Genomic DNA, 22489 nt, shown 5'->3' on the forward strand with positions numbered 1-22489 from the left:
TCTACAAGTCATATGTATAACTGGGGGGGTTGGTAACCGCCGGAAGAATTAAACCATTCTTAATTTGTAGAATGTAGTGTTGTAAACAGGGAACTGTAGTGGTGTTAAACTTAATCACCCTATTCCCAGCAGGCAAGTATTATAAATTATACTCACTTTTAAAGGAAGTCACAGCATATATTTGAATAAATCATAACAGCTGCTATAAACCCCTTAGATCAGGGGACATGTGTTTATTTACATGTATTGTGAATGAAAATCAAATTAACAACATATATACACAAGAGAAAATCATGGTCATTGTGTGTAAACAAGGAATGGAGACAATGTTTAGAATCAGGTTGTTCCACATCTGGGACAGAACATGGGTTTTGAAACAGGAATGGAACCCATGGCTGGGTTTAGCAGGGTATTGCTTTTTTCATGAAAACTATTACAAGGAAAACAATTGGTTCCTAATATTCAAACTGAATACAAAGTGATCCTAAGCATTTTCTACTAATGCTCTAGTCTTCTGACAAAACATAGTTGGACTGTAATGCGTCCAGTATTAGCACAACGGATTATGATACAATGAACTCAAACAAAAAAACTGATAACCAAGATTCAGTGCATTCTATTCTGTATATGCCGTTTGGTAGCTATAAACAGGACCTTATGGTTAGGCAAAAAAGACATCTCAAATGCATTGTTTTTGAAGAGTTCAGGGCCTAACTCTTTTGGTTTGTTTAGTCAAAATTCTGTTTGTGGTGAGATCTTGCACATTAGTGGAATGGTGGCCAATCCTTGGTCATAACCACAAGGACCGAGTATCGGAGTCATTGGACCGAACCTCCTTAGACATTCGACCAACTCACAATTCAGCAAAACTGCACTTTCGCCCGATCGAACCTCGACATCTCCCAACAGACATAACAAGCCGTCTCAGCTCCCTTGAATTAGAAAGGGTGCCACCAGGCCCGGAAAAAGACTGGACCATCACGATCGACCAAGATATTTAAAAAAAGGGCAAAGAATCGTTAACACATGACCAGAATCAAAGTTGTCTTAAAGAAGACCCAAATCAATGGGCCTGGTTGCCCAAAGCGCTGATAATAAAACAGAGACGCTAGTAACCAATCGTAGGATCAAGACCCAAGGACGATCTCACTGGGTTGTCAAACGCAGAACTTGCTTCTTGTTTAACTTTGGGCTCTTGGAATACCCGAGGTTTTTCTCACTTGACAAACACTTCTGACGTAAATCTAGGAGCACTAGATATTTGGTGTCTTCAAGAATCATGGATCCAAAAAAAAAAACGACAATAGACGGTTTTGTAACCGCTTTTTCACCAGCATTAAGAGGTGCAACAGGCCGACCAAGAGCAGGCCTACTGACCGCACTGCGCATCGGATCCAACCTTTAAATGATTAAAGTCATAAAAGATGACCCCCCACATCTTGGCAACCTTCATCCAACGAGTTGTTATGTAACCAAGTGCAAATCAGCAACAGAAAACAATCTACCTACTGATAAACGTGTATTGGAATCCGAAGGAGTGTTCAACGAAACAATTTCTCTCTAGAATTGAAACTATATTGGACGAATCAATTGCAAATAACACAATTGATAGTATCATCATTTGTGGAGACTTGAACGCCAAAATAGCGCAAAAAAGGTCCTGAAACCTTACAAAAAGATCTTGCGGATGCAACAGCGCCAAACAACTCTGCATACAGAGGAAGGAAATGGGCTGACCTGATGGAAACGTTTGACCTGCACAATGTCAACTGTGTTGGAAAATGGACTTACACGGGTATTCCAACATGGGAATTAGCCGGACGTCAGGCCACCCTTGATCATGTTTAACGTCTCCCAAGAGCTTTCAAAGCAGATCACCGACTTCAAGGTAGTTTGAACAATAAGCAGTGACCATAATCTATTGAAAACTACATGGTCAACATCCACCTCACCTGTTCAGGCGACCTCGTGTGCGCTTAGATCGACTAACATAGAGCCTTAGGCTAACGCTACACGTTTAAGACTGCAAGATTCAACCATACTGACCCTAACAGAGAAATACTGCCGAATCAAAGCTCAAGAAAAACAAAAAAATACTATGAGTCTTACGGACTACTGTCCATTACTACAGCCTTATCAAGAAAAAATAAAACTTGGAGGCAGATCGAAAGAGAAGACCTTACATCACAATAATTTGATCCTCAGAGAAAAAAGACGAATAATGCAACGAGCAAAAAGAACGGCCTCTCCATTTCCCTCGACTATCAACAAAGAAATTGCCTGGACCACGACCAATGGTTACAAGAACTGGCTGAAAGGTAATAAAATCCAACTTTACCAGACCGACTCTGAGCAAATGTTCAAAGCTCAGCGGCAAGCAAATAATGACCTTTTGGTCATTAATATCCGCCAAAGGCACGCAAAGTGGAGGAAGCTTGACAACTAGTGTTTCAGAAGAGGCATGGACCACTCACTTTTCAGCCCTCTTCAACGCTCCACTAAAAAAGAAGCAACGGTCCTTGAAATCAACTAACAAGTGGGATATTGATTTAAATCCAGACAACATTGAACTGAAAATCAAAAAGCTCAAACCATCAAGAGCACCAGGTCCTGACGGTTTGTCAAACATGGACTTGCAATCTAATCCAGTTTGCTAGTCTATTTTTGTGGCAGGAATATTTGAATCGTGCGTCTCAACCAGATCCATTCCGCCGTCCTGGAAAACAGCAAACGTGGTGCCGATTTACAAATCGAGAGATAGAGGCGACCCCAATAACTATCACCCCATTGCACTCCTAGACGGCATCCGAAAACTCTTTGGATCCTTTCTCTTGGATAGCTTTAAGACCTGGGCTCTGTCATCGGATGGCTGGGACCACTTTCAAACTGGCTTTAGAAAAAATGTAAGCACCCTGGCCAACATATTCACGCTGAACATTCTTAAGGCCAAAGTTCATGAAGGATCGCCCTCTTTGTGCCTGGCCTTTATTGATTTCTCGAAAGCTTTCAACAAAGTTAATAGGCACAAGCTATGGGCCAAACTTGTCAACTGGAATTGCCCTTATACACTGCTAAAACCCATACAAGAATTGTACTCCGAAACGTCCATGAGAGTTTGTCTGAATGGCACTGGCTTACTCTCCTCGCCTATTCAAACGACTCGGGGAGTAAAACAAGGATGTCCTTTGGCTCCGGCACTATACAATGCATTTACAGGCGACTACCAACACTTTGAGAAGAGCGTAAAAGCGTTTTCACCATCCTTGGGCACCGAAAAGATCAGTAGACTGCTATACGCAGAGGACATCATTCTAATTGATCAAACGAAGATCGGGCTCCAGAGAAAGCTAGCCAACCTGAGCAAATACCTTGAAGCTAATGACTTGGAAAGCAATGCAACGAAAACAAAAGTGATGCGATTAGGCAAAGAAGCCAAACGTAAAGTCACTGAGACATGGTTTTTCAACGGAACTCGACTAGAAGAGGTGAAAACTTTCAGATACCTGGGTACCACTTTCAGTAACACGAAGAACGAGCAACCGAAGCAAGAAACCCTGGTCCACAAAAATAAAATTCTAACTAACCAACTGATTATGATGGACAGAAAATTCGGTCGATTCTCCATTAAAGCCGCAATCACTTTCTATAAGATGAAAGTGGTCCCAGCCCTTACCTACGGAGCGGCAGCCATGACAAATATTCCAGACTCCATCTGGCTTCAACTGGAAGGTTTCCTGTGGAAAAAATTACTTTGTCTCCCAACCTCCACACCAATGGTTCTGATCAGAAGAGAGCTTAGTCTTATCTCGCTTCAAGGCACGGTATCCCTCTCCAATTTGATGTTTTACAGGGCAGTGAGATCCTCCAAAGAAAAAAATCTACATGCTAATCCAGGAAGAAATTGAGAAAGGCTCCAACAAAATGCTTAAAGCATGGCTAATCAAAAATCAGTTGCTCCTAAAAGCAATAGGGAGAACCGAAGAAGAAGTGCTAACCAATCCAAAAAAGTCTGCAAAAAAACTTAAAGAATTGGACTGGTGCGAAACACAGTTAAAAGCACAGAACTACAAGTCGGCAGCTCACCTGCCTCCCTTTGCTAAAAAAAAAATCAATGAGCCAATCAACTATTTGACAAAATTTCCGAGCAAGAAGTTTCTTGCCACCTTCCTGAGAGCTAGATTGAACCTCTTGAAGACAAATGAGGTTTTAAGAACTCGATGACAAGCAGAGACTGACTCCTGTCGTTTCTGCAAAAGGTTAGACACAACGGAAAGTTTAAAACATCTAATCCTGGTTTGCACGGGTACTACCGCAAATAGGGAAACTTTGCTTGGTCACTTACTCAAAATTTGCAAAAATGGATGAAGCCTATTGGTGGTCATTTTTGATGGATGGGCTAAGTCGAAGACCTGTTATCGCATTGGTAAACTTCCTGCACAGTCTCAAACTAGACTCCTTGCCTTAAACAGAGGAAACTTTCAAGGACGTAGCCCCAAGAACTTGGAACTTTAATCAAAGTAATGTAAAGAAACTTAAATGGAATCAATTCCACCAAGTCAAACAAACACGATCTTTTGTAAAAACAGTTTTTAGGCAGAAACCTGTGCAGTTCCCTTAGGGACCACTGCAAAGGATTTAAGACTACAGGTGTTTGGCAGTAAACCCACTTGGTAGCAGTCTGCACCACACAGATTCACTTGGTAGCTGTGGCTGAGCAGTCAGACTTCCCTCAAGAAGAGTTAAGCAGTATATAGAGTATACACAATAGGTACAGAGATACAGTAGCACAAGCAAACAATGACCAGAGATTTGGTGTAAAAGTATATAATTATTTATTTAAAGACACACTTGTAGTAAAAGACCCCATAGCCCATAAAACACATGGAAAGACAAAGGAACACCTCAAATCATGTCTAAGAGTGGGAGTAAAAGAGTCTCACTCTTAGCAGGAGATAAAAATAAACCCCAAGAATCCAGCAAAGCTGCTGGGGGACTCACTAGGTTTGGGAAATTAGCCTTTACAGAGAATTCTCCCTAACAACTGTAAATTCAGTTAAATACAAAATAAAAAAAATAAAACAAAAAAAAAAGAAATTTCGATTGGTTGGGAGCTTTTGAATACAATCATGGGAATCATGGTCTCACAGGAAATCAGTTGATTCCTTGGCTTTTGTCTAAACTCCCCCAGGTTGCAACTGATGCTGTAACGGAGGTGGGGGAACTTGAAAGAGTGGAGTACAAGAATGTGAAGCTAGCTTTGATAGCTAGATTTGGGAAAACTCCTTCCCAGCAGCTTAAGAGGTGTAAGACCCTCAAAAATACTGATGGTACCCCTTGGGCTACCTGGGTGTGTGAATGTTTGAAAAACTTAGATGGTTGGATTAAGGGTTACAGAGTGAACTCCTTTGAAGGAATGAGAAATCTATTTTTGTTGCAATCTATTTTTGATGCCTGCTCTCCTGAGAAGAGCCAGCACTCGGCTGACTCAAAAGAGATTGATCCCAAGAAGCTAGCAAAGGCTGCTGACTTGTGGGTTGCCAACAGGGCAACTCACAAGGATTCTGGGGCCACTCACAAAAAGTATGAGGGGAAGCAGCACAAGAAAGATGACAGAATGCTAAATCCTCCCACCCAAAAGTGGGCCACAAACATAAGCAGGGTAAGCCACACGGGAAACTGAATCAGTCAAGTGAAACCTCTGGTGATAAACCAGGAGGGAGGTCAGCAGAAGCCCCCGCCCCATTTGTACAAACATTTGGAAAATGTTATGCTTGTGGGTCTACTGACCATGTGAAAGGGGATCCCAGATGTCCATACTGCCTCCTTAGCCTTCATCCCAGAGGGAGAAGTACATATGGCAAGTGGAAACTTTCATCTATTGGCTGAAGACCCCATTGGAGTCTCAGCCAGTGTTTTAGTATCCCTGGGTCTGTGGAAACCGCAGAATGTAGATGTGTACAACTATTCCAGATACTACTAAAGAATATTACAAGGACAATGTACTTTTGAATGGTCAGAAGACCCTCCCGCCCCGCCATTAGAGACACTGGGGCCAGCATTACAGTGGTGAATGAAACCTTTTTCAAACCTGAGAATGTTGCTAAGGCACCCAAAGGCCCCACTAAGCTTGCTGCAGGGCCTGTCCAGATGGTGCCAATACTACCAGCTCTCATCCAGTCCAACAACATGACTGTAAGAACACCGGTCAGTGTACACAATGAGGAGCCTGGGAGAGTCCTATTGGGGAATAACTTAAAGGCTCTTAAAGTTGTATCAAGCACTCCCAGGCCTTCCAGTTAAAGGAAGCAGGAGCAGACTAGACTGGCCACAGAGCAAACATTGAATGACTCTCAATGGGAAGTTACAGACAAACCTATAACTCCCAGTCCACATGAAGAACAACCTTCTGATTCCAGGAAGATAGAGACAAGGGGGAAACCCAAGGATTGAGGAAGAAAGAAAAGTATCACCCATGTGCACAAAACAAGGACATCCCAGAGAGGACAGTCCAAGGTCACACCAGTGACCCCTCCACCAGCTGAGGCTGAGTGGGAGGACCAACCAGAGGATGGTGAAACAGCTACTGGTGAAACAGAGCTCGAAGAGGCCCTTCACCCTGTGGAGATCTGGATCCTAAAGACCATCCTGAGCTGCAGACTTTGCTTGCAGAAGGTGGCCCCTGTAGGGCAGACTTCAGCAGAGGTCAAAGAGAGTATCCTACTCTTGAAGGACTTCGCCAACAGGCACCTTCCCAGCTGGATGGGCAAGAGCCAGGGAAGCACAGGCTGTACTGGGAGGATGTCCTACTTTACAGTGAGCCTACTGAGTCTACCCCAGGGGACTACAGAAGACGTTTAGTGCCGCAGGAGGGGAGATCTCAGTTTCTACAGTTAGCCCATGAGATTCCTTTGGCTTGTCACTTAAGCTTTAAGAAGACCAAGAAAAGGTTTTCTCTGTATTTCTACTGGCCTAAAACGGGGTCTGATGTAGATAAATTCTGTAGAAGCTGTCACACTCGTCAGATTTCTGGTACAAGTGGAGCCAAGAACGTGGCACCCTTGGTGCCTCTCCCAGTGGTAAGTACCTTTAGAGAGTGTAGGGATTGACGTTGTTGGTCCTTTAGACCCAGCCACATTTTCATGCAAACGATTTTTATTGGCTGTGGTAGACCCGGACTTCAGGTATCCTGAAGTCATACCGACGAGGACTGTTACTGCTCAGGCAGTGGCTCAGGCCCTACATGGTATTTATACCAGGGTTGGTTTTCCTAAGGAGGTCATCTCAGACAGGGGGACACATTTTATGTCCCACTACAGGCAGACCATGTGGAAAAACTGGAGTAACCTACAAGTTCTCAACAGCCTACCATCACCGAACCAATGGGTTGGTGGAGAGGTTTAATAGAACTGCGAAGAGCAGGATGGGTGCTTTAGAAGAACCCCTTAGAAGAAAGTGGGACCTTCTACTGCCATGCCTTCGCTTTGCTTATAGAGAAGTCCCTGAGGATGGGGTTGGCTTCAGCCCCTCTGAGCTTCTTTATGGTCATCCAGTTAGTGGTCCATTGGCCCTAATCAAGGAAGGGTTCGAGAGTGCTCCTTCCTACAAGCCAGTGAGAGTCACTGACTAGGTGTTGGGTCTCGGAAGGAGAATGACACATGATGACAGAAGCTTCAGATAACTTAGAAGCAGGTCAAGGCTCTGGTTAAACATTGGCATGACCAGAAGTCCAACATGGTTGAGTTTACTTAAGACCAGCTAGTTCTAGTTATGGTACCTACAAGGCAGAGGGCCTTACAGGACAAACGGATTGGACCCTTCAAGGTTGTGGGCAAACTTGGAGAGGTCCATTATTTGGTGGACTTGGGCAATCCCAAGGAGGCCCCCAGGGTGTTTCACACCAACCGCCTAAAGGCATATGTCTCTAGACCAGAACTGGGAGCTTTGCTTCTAGCCTCTACTCAGGATGAGGAGGAAAGCGAGTCTCTACCTGACCTCAGGAGACAACCTTTAGATGGGAAAATCGGAGTTAATCTCTTTTCTGATCCGTCAATGGAACAGCAGGAGGAGTGCAAAATTCTGTTAAATCAGTTTGCCCCTCTGTTTTCACGGTCACCAGGCTTGACCCCTTGGGGCCAGCATGAGATTCTCACTGGTGACTGTCTCCCTGTCAAAAGCAGGGGTTACAGGATGTCAGACCATGTAAGAACCCACATAAAGGTAGAGGTCAAGCAGATGCTTGATCTTGGGGGTAATAGAGCCATCTACATTTCCATGGGCTAGTCCTGTTGTGCTAGTACCAAGGGCAGGATGTGTGGACTATAGAGCTCTTCATGCAGTCACCATGATTGATGCCCATCCTTTACCTAGGACAGGTGAGCTGGTGAACCAAGTACCTCAGTACATTTGACCCAGAATCAGGCTGTTGGCAAATAGCATTGACAGACCATGCATTTCAACCCCAGGCGGACTCTACCAGTTTAAGGTTATGCCTTTTGGACTAAAGAATGCTTCTGCTACATTCCAAAGGATGGCGAATCAAGTTCTGAATGGGATGGAGGACTTCTGCATGGCATACTTGGATGCTTGGATACTTGGAAAGAACATATTGACCACTTAGGATATGTATTGCAAGCTCTTGAGCAGGCCAATCTGACCATCAAGGCAAGTAAATGTCAAATTGGTCACAGTAAAGTGGTCTACCTTGGACATGAGGGAGGAGGTGAAATAAGGCCATTGCCTAGCAAAGTACAAGCTGTACAAGACTGGGCCACCCCTACTACTCAAACCCAAGTGAGAGCCTTTTCTAGGTCTCAGGTTACTATGGGAACTTCATTGCGAACTACGGGGCCATAGCCTCTCCCTTGAATGTGATCTCCTCACCCAAATTCCCCAAGAAGGTCAGGTGGAATGAGGAGTGCACCAAGGCATTTGAAGGATGTAAGAAAGCCCTTTGTCAAGCTCCAGTTTTGAGAGCTCCTGACTACGACCAATCCCTTATTGTATAAACCGATGCTTCCAATACAGGTATAGGTGCAGTTCTGAATCAGCTGGATAAGAAAGGCAGGGAAAACCCAATGTGCTTCATCAGTAGAAACCTGAAGGACCCTGAAAACAAGGTGGGCAACCATAGAATGTGAATGTTGGGCCATTGTGTGGTCTCTGCAGAAGTTTAGACCATACTTGTATGGATCTACTTTTGTAATTCAAACAGACCACCAAACCGTAAAGTGGTTAATGCAGATAAAGTGGGAAAATCCTAAATTGTTAAGATGGTCAATCAGCCTCCAAGGGTTTGATTTTATCATAGAACGCAGGTCAGGGTGTAATCACCAAAATGCTGATGGTCTCTCCAGAAAGTATGGGCGACTGGAGTAAGGAGAATCGTCCAGGGGTGGATTAAATACTCCTGTCCCTTAGTCGGGGTGGCGGGGGATAGTGGGCGGAGTTTGAGCATTAGGGGGAATTCTCCGAAATGTGCCAATTCCTTTCTACCTTGGAGACTGCCCAGTACTTTTGCTTGACTCTAGGACGTTTTAATTTTCAACCTAGAGTGAGACCTTTTCCCCACTCTCTCATGTAACCTTCTGTGATCCAACACGGTTTCTTTTTGTTTTTTTGAGTCTGACAAACTCCATAGGCATCACCTTTGCATTGTGACACACAGCACCTTCAGTGCAGTGGCACAGGGAAGTCTCTTAGATTTCCCAAAGGTTTAAATACCTTCTCTTGGATAAACTACTGTTTCCAAGAGCAGTAAAATTAAATTGACTACTTACAATTTGTAACATTCTAGACCCAGCACACACTGGGTTACTTAGTATCCCTTTGTCTAGTTTCTCATGTAACATTTTTATGTTATCCTTTCTACAATTAATGGCTGGCGACAGTGGTTTACTTTTCACTACCATTGTGTGTTTTTACCGTGGGCTGCATTCGCAGCTACAGTAATGCACCCATGGGTGCCCATTTGGTCAATGTTGCCATTTCTTGTTAAAAAGGTCCTCCTTGAGATTTACTCTGCGCGCCAAACCAGGTCTGGTCCCTTTGTTCGTTTTGTCTGTGGCAGGATTCACAAGTGAAGTCTGCCTTATCCAAACTGAATGTTAAATTAATTACTGTTTAATCAAGAAACCTTGTAAGTAACAGTTTATTTGGATACTTGTCACTGTGAATCTCTGTGTAACTACCCTACTGCTCACATTGTCCCCTCTTGAGATAAGCCTGGCTGATCAGCCACACTACCAACCTGTGTAGTACAGACTTATACCAAAGGTTGGGTTCCTATTGCCAGGACGACACGGTTGTTGTAGTGCATCCAAAGGGTACTACACAAACACTTACCAGTAATATAGTCAATTCTTAGTGCTTACTTTAGCTCAAGGGTCTGCAACGATTGGTTCAGACTAATACTACTGCCAGCCCTAGCCGCTCAATAGTTCGAGTCATGGAAGTCATAGTCCAAAATGTTTCTCTGTATAAGCTGTACTGTACGACCAGCACCGTCCCCTCCAAAGAGTGAAGCCAGACTGCTAAGTCACGCAACCAATGTGAGAGTCAGGGCTAACTTGGAAATGCTCTCTAATGTTACAGGTTGGTCGTCATAAACCCTTGCCAGTGGACTTGCAATAAATCTTTCTAACAGTGAGGCTTCGTAGTTCAACCATGTTGGGAGAAGTCTTTAAACACACAGTGGCCATTTTGGATGGTTTATAGCTGTCCGGTTTCCTTCAGACCACTTCGTATCCTTATTCCTGGGATTTCAATTCGGGGTTTCCAGTTGGTGTGGGGAGATTGTATGTGTTGATATTAGTTAGCCTTGCTGCCAAACTGGGAGCGTGAGTTTCTCCCATTTTGATTTACATGCTGGGTGAAAGAGATCTTGCTTTCCTAGCAGATTTTTCTAAGGAAAAGAAGGGTTTGCTGGATGAGGCTGCCTGTTCTCAATAGGTGTTAGGGGTCTTGACCTCCTGCCCCCAGGGAACTTTGAAAGTAGTCTCATTGAAATGCATGGGGTATTGGCCCAGTTTATGGAGGGGGTTGCAGGGATTGAGTTCACTCATGGTCTTAGTGGTTATAGGGTCTCAGTGGTGCCTTGAATCTTCTCCCCAGGTAACAGGGTAGGTGGTCCAACTAAAAAAAGGTAGGGATTTGCAGATCCACTGGCTTCTTCCCTTCTCACCATTGTGGGTAGGGGGGGGGGGTGGAAGGAGCACTCTGGGATGGGGCCAGGACAACTAGCAACTTTGACAAGTTTTACAATCAGATGTCAAGTATCAACTTTGGTTAATGGATCCCAAAAAGTGACAAAATATGGCACTCTAACCCTTACTGATGTGGGGAGGAGGGGAAGAGCCTGTACACCCGATGCAGTGTCAGTGTGGGTCAAAACAACGCAGTGCTCACTACAAAGAGATACTTTCTTTTAAATCCAAAGGCATGCCAAGCAAGAGACACAGCTGCAGCGGTAAACATCACATGGGGTGACATCATTGCTACAGCTACACCAAAATAAAAATCATAATCATGACTTCAGAGATGGTAGGAAAACGTGCATGCTAGGAGCCTATAAAGCAGGACATGTTAAAATGGAGTAAAGAAAGCAGAGATGGCTTTCAAGGCCCCTGGCTGTAACATTAAACCTCTCCGCTGCTTTTTGATCTTGGTTGTAGTTGTTTCTCCCTCTTCACCTGCCAGAGCTCCTATGCATTTCACGGTTCTTAGGAGTACCATAATAGCATCTACCATGTGACACTTCCTATGTCCATCTGTGATAATATCCTGCTCAAATGTACTTGCTCAAACTTCTCCCCCAAATTGGCATCTCACGCTTTAGTATTTGATTGGGGTTTTGCTTTTATACTGTGTCTTGTCTGCATACAAACATTCTTCTTAAGGCCCCTTGTCTTGGTTCTTTGCCTTCACTGCATTCAAACAAACTTTGCCTTTGTATATTTTCTGCATTAGCAATCTTGTACCTTTCAATCACTTGCTGGCACGGCTCTCGGAATACATCGGGGTCCCCAGCTGCTTTGGGCAGACTCACCGGTCTCCTCCAGCGTTCCAGACGTTGCTCATGCCCCTTCGGTATGGCTTCATCTGCTCTCCAGCCTGGAGTGTGCAGACGCTTGCCCAGTACCCGGCGCGACTCCACGGTCACATGCCAGCTCTTCTTCTCGGCCCAGGGTTAAGTCTGCTACCTCGTTGAGCGACAATATCGCCAGGAGCATCTGCACTGCTCCTACCGTCTGCACGGTCCTTCCTGCTCACACGCAGTGATCCTATTCCTTTCCCAACGGCCTTCTCTGCTTTGCCAGCTCCGTTGGTGTGCTTCGCGTTCCAGAGCCCCAGCGTGAATGGAAAACATCTGCTTCTGTATCTCCTGCTGCATCTCTCCATAGTGCGGTGACCATTTTTATATGTCCCGCTCATTACAGGTTTGGAACAACTAGTCTGCATGTTGCAGTTTGAGCTCCTGTCACTCGGCACAAATTCCCTGGTCTTCTTCCCTGTCTCAGTACCCCAGTGATTATGGGAGCTGATGTCCATCACTTCATTTGGGCTTTTAACTCCAAGGTGTTTTTTTCTCTATGATTTTTACAAAAAGGTACATCAAGAACAAAAAGGTGTTCTGAGTGTTTGGGTGAAAGGTGGAGGCATGACTAGAACAATAGGCCATTAAGAACTCGGGTGGCAGAGGTTCTTCCTCATGGAGAAAGGGTGGAACACTGACTCTTCCAATTAAGTCACGATATATACCCGGTAGTTGTCTCCTCCCATGTGATCATCCCTCATGAAACTACCCCCATGGTCAGGATTAGGTAGTGGCTGCCGTCCCCTAGCCACATGGGAGGAGAACACCGCCAGGGAATCCGCGATGACTCCATTGGATTCATCACAGCAAGCATGTCCATAGATTGGTTCTTGCTTACAAGGAATACCATTTCTCCTTGTGATTTTAACTGGGGTGCGGACACGCCCCACAGCCCTGGTTCCCGATTTTACAATAGGTCTGGCTGCCATTCTGAAATCAGTAGGTACCAATTCCCGAAACCATCCAGAAGGTTGCTGGGATGTCCTGGTAAATTCTCTTTAAATCACAACTGCAGTCTTCCCTCTGATAACTATGGCTTCGCACAAATGGGTAAGCGTGGGGCCCAGGGCATTCTGAGCAGCTCTCGTGAATGTCTTTCTGGATCATTGTCTTACTGTGAGGAAGTCTGAAAACAGCATTCTTCAACTTGGAGTCATATGAAGAATCAATAGTCTAGTCAAAGTATCCAGGGCCTAGCAGTGTTTTTGGCAATGGTGCTTGCTACACACACGTGGTAAGAGATCAGCTGGGAGAATCCACCATATATCACCTCTGGGGCATGCATCATGTAGTGAATGGTGGTCCATACCCTCCAGGCTCACCCTTGTCCCACCTAGTCTCCAACCTGTGCTTTCAAGAAGGTTTTGAGAGGTTTAAAAAAACTATAGTCTGAAGGAAGTGCTGAAAAACCTGAAGGTATTTGAACCTCAGAAAACAGGGAATTTTTGCGAAAGACTGTGAAATATATTGAGGAACTAACGAGAGATGGGCAATACTGATGAAGGAGTAAAGATGAGAAAGAGCAGACTCATAGATCCTTAATAATCCTGACAGAATAATGTAACATAACTTTATACAAAAAACGTATTCTAATTGAATAAAGGACATTTGCCAGTATGTTCGTAGTAGACAAATTCATCAGGTTTCCATAGCTTTCTTGTAATACATTATAATCCTGAATGAAAATAACATTGTGAAGGGTTAGCAAATGAGAATGAAAAAAAACATGAAGTGATGCATTAGAACATTTTTCACGTTTGTTTGTCTCTCACCTGGTTGTAGATATCATCTGATCTTAACCGACCAATCACCATGCTGATAAAGGTTTCACTGATGGGGACCCGTGCGAAGTAGCTTTCAGGGTAGTTCGGGGGTCGTTTAGCTCCTGGTTGGCTTGAAAAGCCGGTACTCCGAAGCAGCTTGCAGATATCATCCATGTTGGAGTCAACAGATGACCTTGCAGCACTAAATCGATGAAAATAATTAAATACAGCTAAAATGGCTGCCCAATTAAGTGTGTATAATTACATAAAATGACTAGTGCAAATCAATATCAAGCAAAACGGAGCACTGGTGCGTACCTGATTTCGCTGGGCAGAAAATGCCACGTTGACACAGAACTGGTCCGGACTAATGGGACGAGAGCACCCTCCTTCCAAGAACCTAACCATTCTGATGTAAGAGGTAGGCTAGCTCCCTTGCACCACAGAAGGTTAGCCCAGATTAACATGATGCAGAGGCACTGGACTGGGATAACCAGATGATAGGATACATAACCACAGGTAGCCACAGGTCAAGACAAGCGAGCGTAATCAAGGAGCAGAAGAAAAGGGCCAGAAAGCAAGGAGGCAAGGAGCCAGTAGCAGAAACACCCAGAAAGGATGCACTAAGAAAACAGGCACAGAGCAAAGCGAGACAGCAAGGAAGTTGAGACGCACCAGGTTACTCTCACTTCCTGCTTTTATGCCTGTGCAAACAAGGTGGTGTTTGCACAAGATCCCATTGGAGCAACAGTGCTCCAATGGGATCTGGGCAGCCTGGTGTGCCGACAAGGAGCTAAAGAGGGCCACTGCTGTGAGGATGGAGGCAGCGGGAAAGCAGGACATCAGGTAAGAGGCGACTGAGGGCGCTGTCACACTATGCGCCAACAGGGGGTAGTACCGCCACCCTCCCGGGCTTCGTCCGAGGACCCGCGAGGTACGCGGAAGCGTTGACACTCATGTTTGAAGACGGGTCAGACCAGATAAGGACAGCCCCTATTAGGTGGCAAACAATAGACTAATACTGTCTAACGACACAAGATTTGGCTGCCCTTGATGCATATACATATAGCTACTGACTTACTGAGCTTCTTATATCCATAGAAGGTATATACAGTGTGACAGGGCCAGTGCCTTAGCTTTGTCTGGAAAAGGGGGGGGGGGACCATCAACGAACAAAGAAAATAATGCACTCCCTGAGATGGGCTAGGGTGGCAGAGAACACCCCAGTCCCTAAATGCTATGGTGCAGACCATGGCACTTTAATCCAGATCTCAGCCGCATACTGGCAAGTCTCATCTCTTCTTCTGCATCCCGAGTGACTAGCCATAAAAGTGGGGAAACAGCAAAGGAAACCCCTGGGGAAGGGCCTTGAGTGCAGCATATGTGTCTGCCGCAGAGGGGGAGAGAGGTGCTGCCTGGGAAGGTATTCTCTCTGACTGCATACGGCCCCAGGAGGCTGTGCACATAATCACAGCTGATCATCTGATCCCTTAGACCACCAAGGAAAGCTGAGATGGAAAGAACCAATCCCTCCTAACCAACAGACTCTGAGAGGACAGGGGGAGCCGGCAACGGGATACCTGCATCGCAACACCACCCTCTCCAGAATATGACCCGCTTGTACTGAGAAAGCGGGCGGGCTTAGTCCCCTTTTCTAGACATACACATGGACACTGGGGTGGTGGGGGTGTGGGGTCAGGAGGAAAGGCAGAATTGGAATGTGTAGGGGGAGACAACCAATACGCCTAAAAGGGGGAGAATTTAAAGAAGGACCAGGAAGCAGGAAGAGTGCGTATTCCAGGAGGGGTCAGAGGTGGCAGTGGAGAACGACCAAGAGACCAATAGGAGAGAGGAGAGAACAGAAGCCCATGGAGGAGAGTGCTACAGCGCAGTTGAGGTACTGTTTGAGGAGTGAAAGAAGTTCTGCAGTGTGAGACTGCTTGTGTGTGAAACAAATGTGTAGAAAGGGTAGTGTAAGGTATGAGTGTGAGAAGACTGGTACAGAGTGAAAGCACAGTGGTTGAGTAGTGGTGTGGGAAGAGGAGTAGAAGTAGTAGCGCACGAGTAGTGATCGTGTGGTGGGTAGTCGTAGTGTGGGAGGAGGAGGAGTGGGAGTAGTGTAAATCATTCAGTTGCAGATTGTCAAGTTTATTTCGCATTAGAGATCCATAAAATGGTTAAAATCACATACAAAAAAAAAAGCATACAGAAAATACATTAAAATGCGACATTTGGTAAGACAAAAATAGTACATAAAAATATCAACGATCTGAACAGCATTTTATACATTTGTTATTGTCAAGTCACCTTATCAATAAAATCAGATACAAATTCAGCTAAAATCACCAACGCAAAACAGAAAGCGAGTTCAAATATTAAATGGACGTGGCGTGGTGCTAGTGAGCCCAATCAAGATGGACAGATTCCCGTGAGCTCCATTCCTTGTGGGAGATGTGCCTTGAAATCCTGTTGAATCCTGTCTTTTGTGGCCCGAGAGTTGCGGAGCGGAATGTATGAGGCGCTCTTGCTGAGCTGGTGAAATTTGGGGACCCCAGCCCTGCATCTTCAGCGCGGCGCTGCAACGAGGGCTGGTTGCAGTGGAGGAGGTGGGCAGTGAGGCCTTGCACTGACGGGGGAGCGAGTGTGATCACCCACTGCAAACTGGTATCCATCGGGGGTCCGAAGCAGCTGCCTTCTGGGTGCTATGCGGAGGCTCCGATCGCCTTTTGCCAGCGATGTAGGCATGGAACCGAGCCGGCCACGAGTAATCCTTGCAGTCATGCTGTCAAACTATGGCTCCTATCTGTCTGGGACTGGGGGCCTATAAGCCTGGGACAGGCTGTGAAGGGGAGGGGGAGGAGGAGGAGCACCTGCATTGAGTAAACATGTGCAACGACGGCGGCCGGCCGGTATAAGGGAGGTGAGAGAGCAAGAGGTCTTTGTGGACAAAGCCTGCTGGATAAGAGGCGGTGAGGAGCCAATATCTGCCTTGGGCCAAGCAGGGCAGCGGATGCTGACAGATTGCACAGAGCTCCATGGTGTCAATTCGGATCATTGGAGGATGCTGACAGCACGCTGGCTGAGAGGCACTTGGAGAGAGGAGGATCTCTGGAGGAAGCAGAGAGCTGGTCAGCAGAGGTGTACTGGGAGAAAGGAGGCTGTGGGAGCCGATTGCTGTGACAGTGGGAATCTGCAGATTGGGACCTCACACTACTTGCAGTCTGCCGGCTTGTGATGTGTTAATGGTTACCCCAGGCACCATTAGCTATATGTGCTGTATACCGTGGAAGAAGAGCCCTGCACAACGGAGAAGAGCTTGAGGGTTAAAACCCATTGCAGATGTCGTGCAGGAAGAAGGGTCCTCCATAGGGGGCAGCAGGGCAGCCGCTATTGACCCGGTGAAGCCTGGTTGGAAAAATATAGAGGAGAATGGGAGACTATAACCAACAAGATGGTTAAAGGCCAGCAGCAACAGAAACTGGAGCAATGCATGGTGGTCAAGGGCAGGCAGTCCAAATCCAAAACGCCAACAACGGAGAATGGGTACTAGTCGTCGGCAGATGGGACAGTGACATTGGGGCGACGTCTGGTGGCTAAGCAGAACCTCCCTGGAGAGTAAGGTGCAAACTGTCAGTGGAACTATCCTTGGTGCGAGCGGACTTCCAAAAGATCAGTGAGTGGGTGTTGAAAGTGGAACACAGGGTAGGTGGAGTGGCAGATACTGTCAGTGTTGCAGTGCCAGCTCAATGCTCTTACGGCAGCCACAAGGGCCCTGGAAATAAGAGTTGAGGATGCGGAAGGTCAGCCTCGTGAAGCAACGTTCCGATACTTGGGGTCAATGAAGGGGAGGAACGCATGGAGCTGTACTTTGAACAACTATGTGTGGACACTATTTAAAGGGCAAATCGGGTCCTGGAAGTAGAACGCCGGTTGGGGCACCGCCAACGACAATAGTGGCGAAGCTGCTAAACCTCTGAGATAGGGATGCAACCCTGCAATACGCCAGAAGGAACTCGGTTTACAAGGTGGGCAGCATGAAGATTATGGTGTTTCCCGACTTCACTCAGGAAGTACAGGGTACAGTGTAAATCATATGATGCGGTCAGGTGGAGGCTGAGGGAACTCGGACTCAAATATGTTCCCATGAAGCTGAAATTACTGGCTGAGAGGACGCGCCCTCTTCTTTCAATGTCCGAATGAAGTACGGGATAGGCGGGACACAGTATCAGTGGATGGAGCAGCATCTGCATGTAGGAATGGAGCTGAATGAATGCCGGTTGGAAGAGATGTTCCCTGATAGTTGCAGGACAATCCAGCAATGAGCAAGGCGAGTCTGGCGCTGGATGGCATGTTGGCCGTGGAAAATGAAGGGCTGCCTCCGGACTCGGCTGGTGATGGTGTGTCGACTGTAATGGTTGGCACTGACCCAATCCCTGAACGACAAATGGACACTGGTTGAAACAGTGGGAGTGTGGGAGTGGGAGTGGGGCGGGTTGGGCGGTTAAGGGAGTGCATGACTGGGACTGTACTGGAATAGGTAGGTTCTCAGTGGTCAAGTGTCATCTACCTCCGGAGGGGGAGTGTTTGATACAGGACCTATATGTCTGGGGGTGATTATTCAGGGTTCTAATTGTGTGTCAGTACAAGGAGTGTGTTTATGAGGGGCTAATCCCTAATGGTCTGAGCTGCGTGACCCAGAGCTCTACTCTTACACTTGCATTAGACTAGGGTAGGGGTTGTGAGGTGGAACCTGAAATGTGGCTACAGAGGTCCAAGGTTTATGGGGGGCTTGTGTTTTGGGGTGGGGGGTTGGCTGCAGGGAGGATGGGAGCATTGTTGGGGATGGGGCGCAGCTAGTTGAGGAAATTAGGTGAAGTCGGATGGGTGGAGAGTGGGGGGGGAATTGTGTGGTTTTTGTTGGCCGACTATTGTAAGGTTGTTGTTTGGGTGGAAGAGTATTGTAGGCACAGGTATTGACATATGGCAGGGTTGAGGATTATCAGTTGGAATGCGAGGAGGTTGAATAATGTTGTGAAGAGAGGCAACATACACTCCTACATTCTTTTTTTTAAACTCTTTATTGATTTTTAATAACATTCCAAAAAAAATTAAAATAAACATAACATTTAACCAACAACATAACTGGTCTTATGGCACCTGGCATATATGTCCTTTCACGTTTTCGCGTGGGTGGGGGATCAAGTCTTTTGGGCCACATCATTTCTCATGGCCGTTTTACTGTTTACTTTTCACGCCTTCCTGTTCTGGGGGCTTATCGAATGACTGTCCTTCACTGTTCCTCCCCCCTCCCGGATTTTCTTCTTCACCGTCTTCTCTTCGTTCAAATAAGTTCTGCATCAGAGAGTTCCATGCCATCATTCTCTGTCCCGTTTCCCCCACTCCTTTCTGTGCCGCCTTTATCCACACTGCCGTCTCTGTCATTGCCCATTTCTTAAAGGCCGCCCACCATAGATCTATTTTTGGGCCCGCCCTTGAGTTCCACGCCATTGCTATCCGCCGTTTAGCTAATATGCATAGTAGGTCTGTCATTTTAGCCAGGTGCGCCCTGTGTCTGCCTCCTCTTGGGAAGAGACCCAGCAAGTTTAGTTCAGGATTCTCTTCTTGTATTCGGAGTCCACTACTGGCCACTCTCTGTCTAATTTCGGCCCAAAAGACCTGTATTACTGGGCAGGCCCAGAACATGTGTATCATGTCTGCTTGCTCTTCCGGGCAACGGGGGCATGCGCGGGGGGCCTCCCGGCATCATTGCGTTCATTCTCTTAGGCGTGAGGTATGCCCTATGCGTGACATATAGTTGTGCATGTCTGAACCGTGCGTTCCTAGATACCTTCTTTGGATATTTCAGCACCCTGGGCCATTCCTCATCACCAAGTGGTCTCCCGAGTTCCTCCTCCCAGTTCACTCTGGTGCGTGGCACTTGCGAATTGTTAGCTTTTAGCATTTGTTCATACAGTCTCGAGGTCGTGTGTCCCCCTTCTGATATGTCGTACCATGCATCCAACTCCCCTTCCATGTCCTCTTGGTCTGGCCACCTCTTCTTGATTGTTAGTATTATCCTGTTATATAGGATGAATTGACCTTCGTGTATGTCGCAGTCCTCCACCATGTCCTGGAATTCTGCCCACTGCTCGTCTTTCCTCAAATCTCCAATTTGTGCCGCACCCTTCGCTTCCCATTGAGATCTATATATGGCAAGTGTGTTGGGATCTGTGCCTACTAATCACGCAAGTGGGATCTGAGCTGAACAAGGGTCCTTGATCTTCTGTAGTCTCCACGCCCTCGCCCACAATGCCATTGCGAGCTTCAGCATGTTTGGTAGGGTCCTGAGCAGGGATTTGTCGAGCCAAGGGACTTCACGTAGATAGTAGGATTTCAGTGCTGGTCGGAGAAGTGTTTTATCTATTGATTCGTCTTCTCCCAGCCATTTGACCACAAATTGCAGTTGCCCTGCTAAATAGTACTTTTCAAAATCGGGCAGCCTGATGCCCCCCTCCTCGTACTCTCTCTGTAAGGTTTTCATGGCGATTTTGCACCTCCTCCCTCCCCACAGGAACCCCCGTGTTATTGTGTTCAATTTCTTAAAGAAGGCTCTGGGTATGGCGTGCGGAATGTTTGTGAAGTAATATAGCAATCTTGGAAGTACCACCATTTTCAGAATGTCCGCTCGACCCATCATCCCCAGTGGGAGTGTCCCCCAGAAGCCCATGGCCTTTTGTATTTTATCTAGGGCTGCTAGTGTGTTGCGTTCATGCGACTCTGCAGTGTTGTGGTGTATTTCGATTCCTAGATACCGGAAGGAGAGCGGCGCCCACGCCAGACCCATGTCTGGGAGTTCATCCCGGGGCACTCGTTTTAATTCAGCCAGGGGGAAGAGGACAGATTTCTCTTTATTGATGGCAATCCCTGAAAGTCTAGTGTAGGCTTCCGCTGCCTCTAAGAGGCAGGGTAGGTTGACGCCCGGGTTGTCCACGAAGAGGAGGATATCGTCTGCGTACAGTGAGACCTGGTGTACCACTCCATCTATATCTATTCCCGTGTCCTCGTATTCTGCCCTGAGGAACACAGCCCATGGCTCCAGGGCCAATATGTATAACATCGGTGATCGGGGGCAGCCCTGCTTGGTTCCCCTGTATATTCTCCATGCTTTCGAGATCTGTCTCCCTGTTTTCACGCTTGCCCTGGGATCTTTGTATAGCAATCTAATCCATCTAAGAAACCCTTCTCCCATGCCAAAGTGGGCCAAGACACTCAGCAGCCACTTCCAGCTAACTAAATCGAATGCTTTGACGGCGTCTAATGACACTAGCGCACATTCGCCCCGTCTCCGGTTTGTCTGTTCTATTACATAATGTAGTCTGCGGAGGTTCCATGACGTGTTGCGCCCTGGGACATAGCCCGTTTGGTCTGAATGGATCAGTGTGGGTATCACTAATTTCAGGCGGTTTGCTAAGACCGCTGTGAGTATCTTGACGTCTTGGTTGATAAGGGAAATTGGTCTATATGACGCACACTCCCCTGGGGGTTTTCCGGGCTTGAGGATCGGCACAATTGTCGTTTCCGACATGCTGTCTGGCAGATGCGATTCCTCATATGCTTCCTGGTATGTTTCTAACAACTTTGGGGCGATAGTGCTCTTGTATGTCTTATAAAACTCCCCCGAAGTCCATCGGGGCCCGGGGATTTGCCTGAAGGGAGCTCGGAGATCACCGTCTATTTCTTCTACTGAAATGGGAGCATCTAATAGTTGGGCTTGTTCTTCTGTTAGTTTCGGTAATCTTATCTCCGCTAGGGCATCCGGAATGTCTTCCGGTTCCACTTCCGGGTTAGGGGCGTAAAGTTTCTCGTAGAAATCAGCGAATAGGGTGTTTATGTGTTCTTGGTTCCTGACCTCTGCTCCCGTTTCATCTATTAGTACTACCTTGGGGTCTTTTTGGTTTTCTTGCTTAGTGAGCCATGCTAGGAGCCTGCTTGGTTTGTCTCCCTCTGCGTGCAGCCTCTGTAAGTATTTCCTGTAATTTAGCTTCCCCAGTTTCTCCCAGAGTTCCATACATCTTGTCCTTAGCGCTAGGAGCTCCCTGGGTTCTTCACCCGCACTTTCTGCCCTTCTTCCCCCCCCCCTTAATTTCTCTTTCTAGGTTTGTCCAGTTCTCTCATAATGGCTACTTTTAGCCCTCCTGTCTTCCCAATCACCGCCCCCCTTATCACCACCTTAAACGCGTCCCAGAGCGTGGCACTACTTCCCACACTCATGTTCGAAGTAGTCGTCTATCGCCACTTGCAAATGTTCCTCCAGTTTGCTGTCCCCCAGTGCCTCCGCTCGGAGACGCCAGGTCGGTATTGGGGTTCTCCTATGGGTATACGCCCATGTTGCTATTATCGGGGCGTGGTCTGAGAGTGTGCGTGCTTTAATGTAAATGCCTGTAAATTCTATTAGAGATTCGGCACCCGTAAATAGGTAGGTAATCTATTCGTGTGAATATTACGTGGGGTGCGCTATAGTGTGTGTACCCCCTCCCACCTCCGTGTACCTGTCTCCAGACGTCCACCAGCTGCAGTTGTGCGACGGTTTTCTGGAGCTCCCTGGCAGGGGGAGCTGGTTTTCTGTGCTCGTCAT

At 46.7% G+C, this 22489-nt stretch overlaps 1 protein-coding gene across 6 annotated transcripts in view; it reads right to left on the reverse strand.

Moving 5' to 3' along the window:
• WASHC5 (WASH complex subunit 5) overlaps positions 1-22489 on the reverse strand; it is a 1117936-nt gene that overhangs the window by 817060 nt on the left and 278387 nt on the right. For all 6 annotated transcript variants that reach the window (XM_069621617.1, XM_069621614.1, XM_069621616.1 and 3 more), the window contains one exon: positions 13864-14056. In XM_069621617.1, coding sequence (XP_069477718.1) covers positions 13864-14056 — 193 coding nt within the window. The remainder of the gene's footprint in view (positions 1-13863; positions 14057-22489) is intronic.

The sequence above is a fragment of the Ambystoma mexicanum genome, chromosome 5q (genome assembly GCF_040938575.1).
Source record: "Ambystoma mexicanum isolate Mex_15411 chromosome 5q, UKY_AmexF1_1, whole genome shotgun sequence".
Classification (NCBI taxonomy): Eukaryota; Metazoa; Chordata; class Amphibia; order Caudata; family Ambystomatidae; genus Ambystoma; species Ambystoma mexicanum.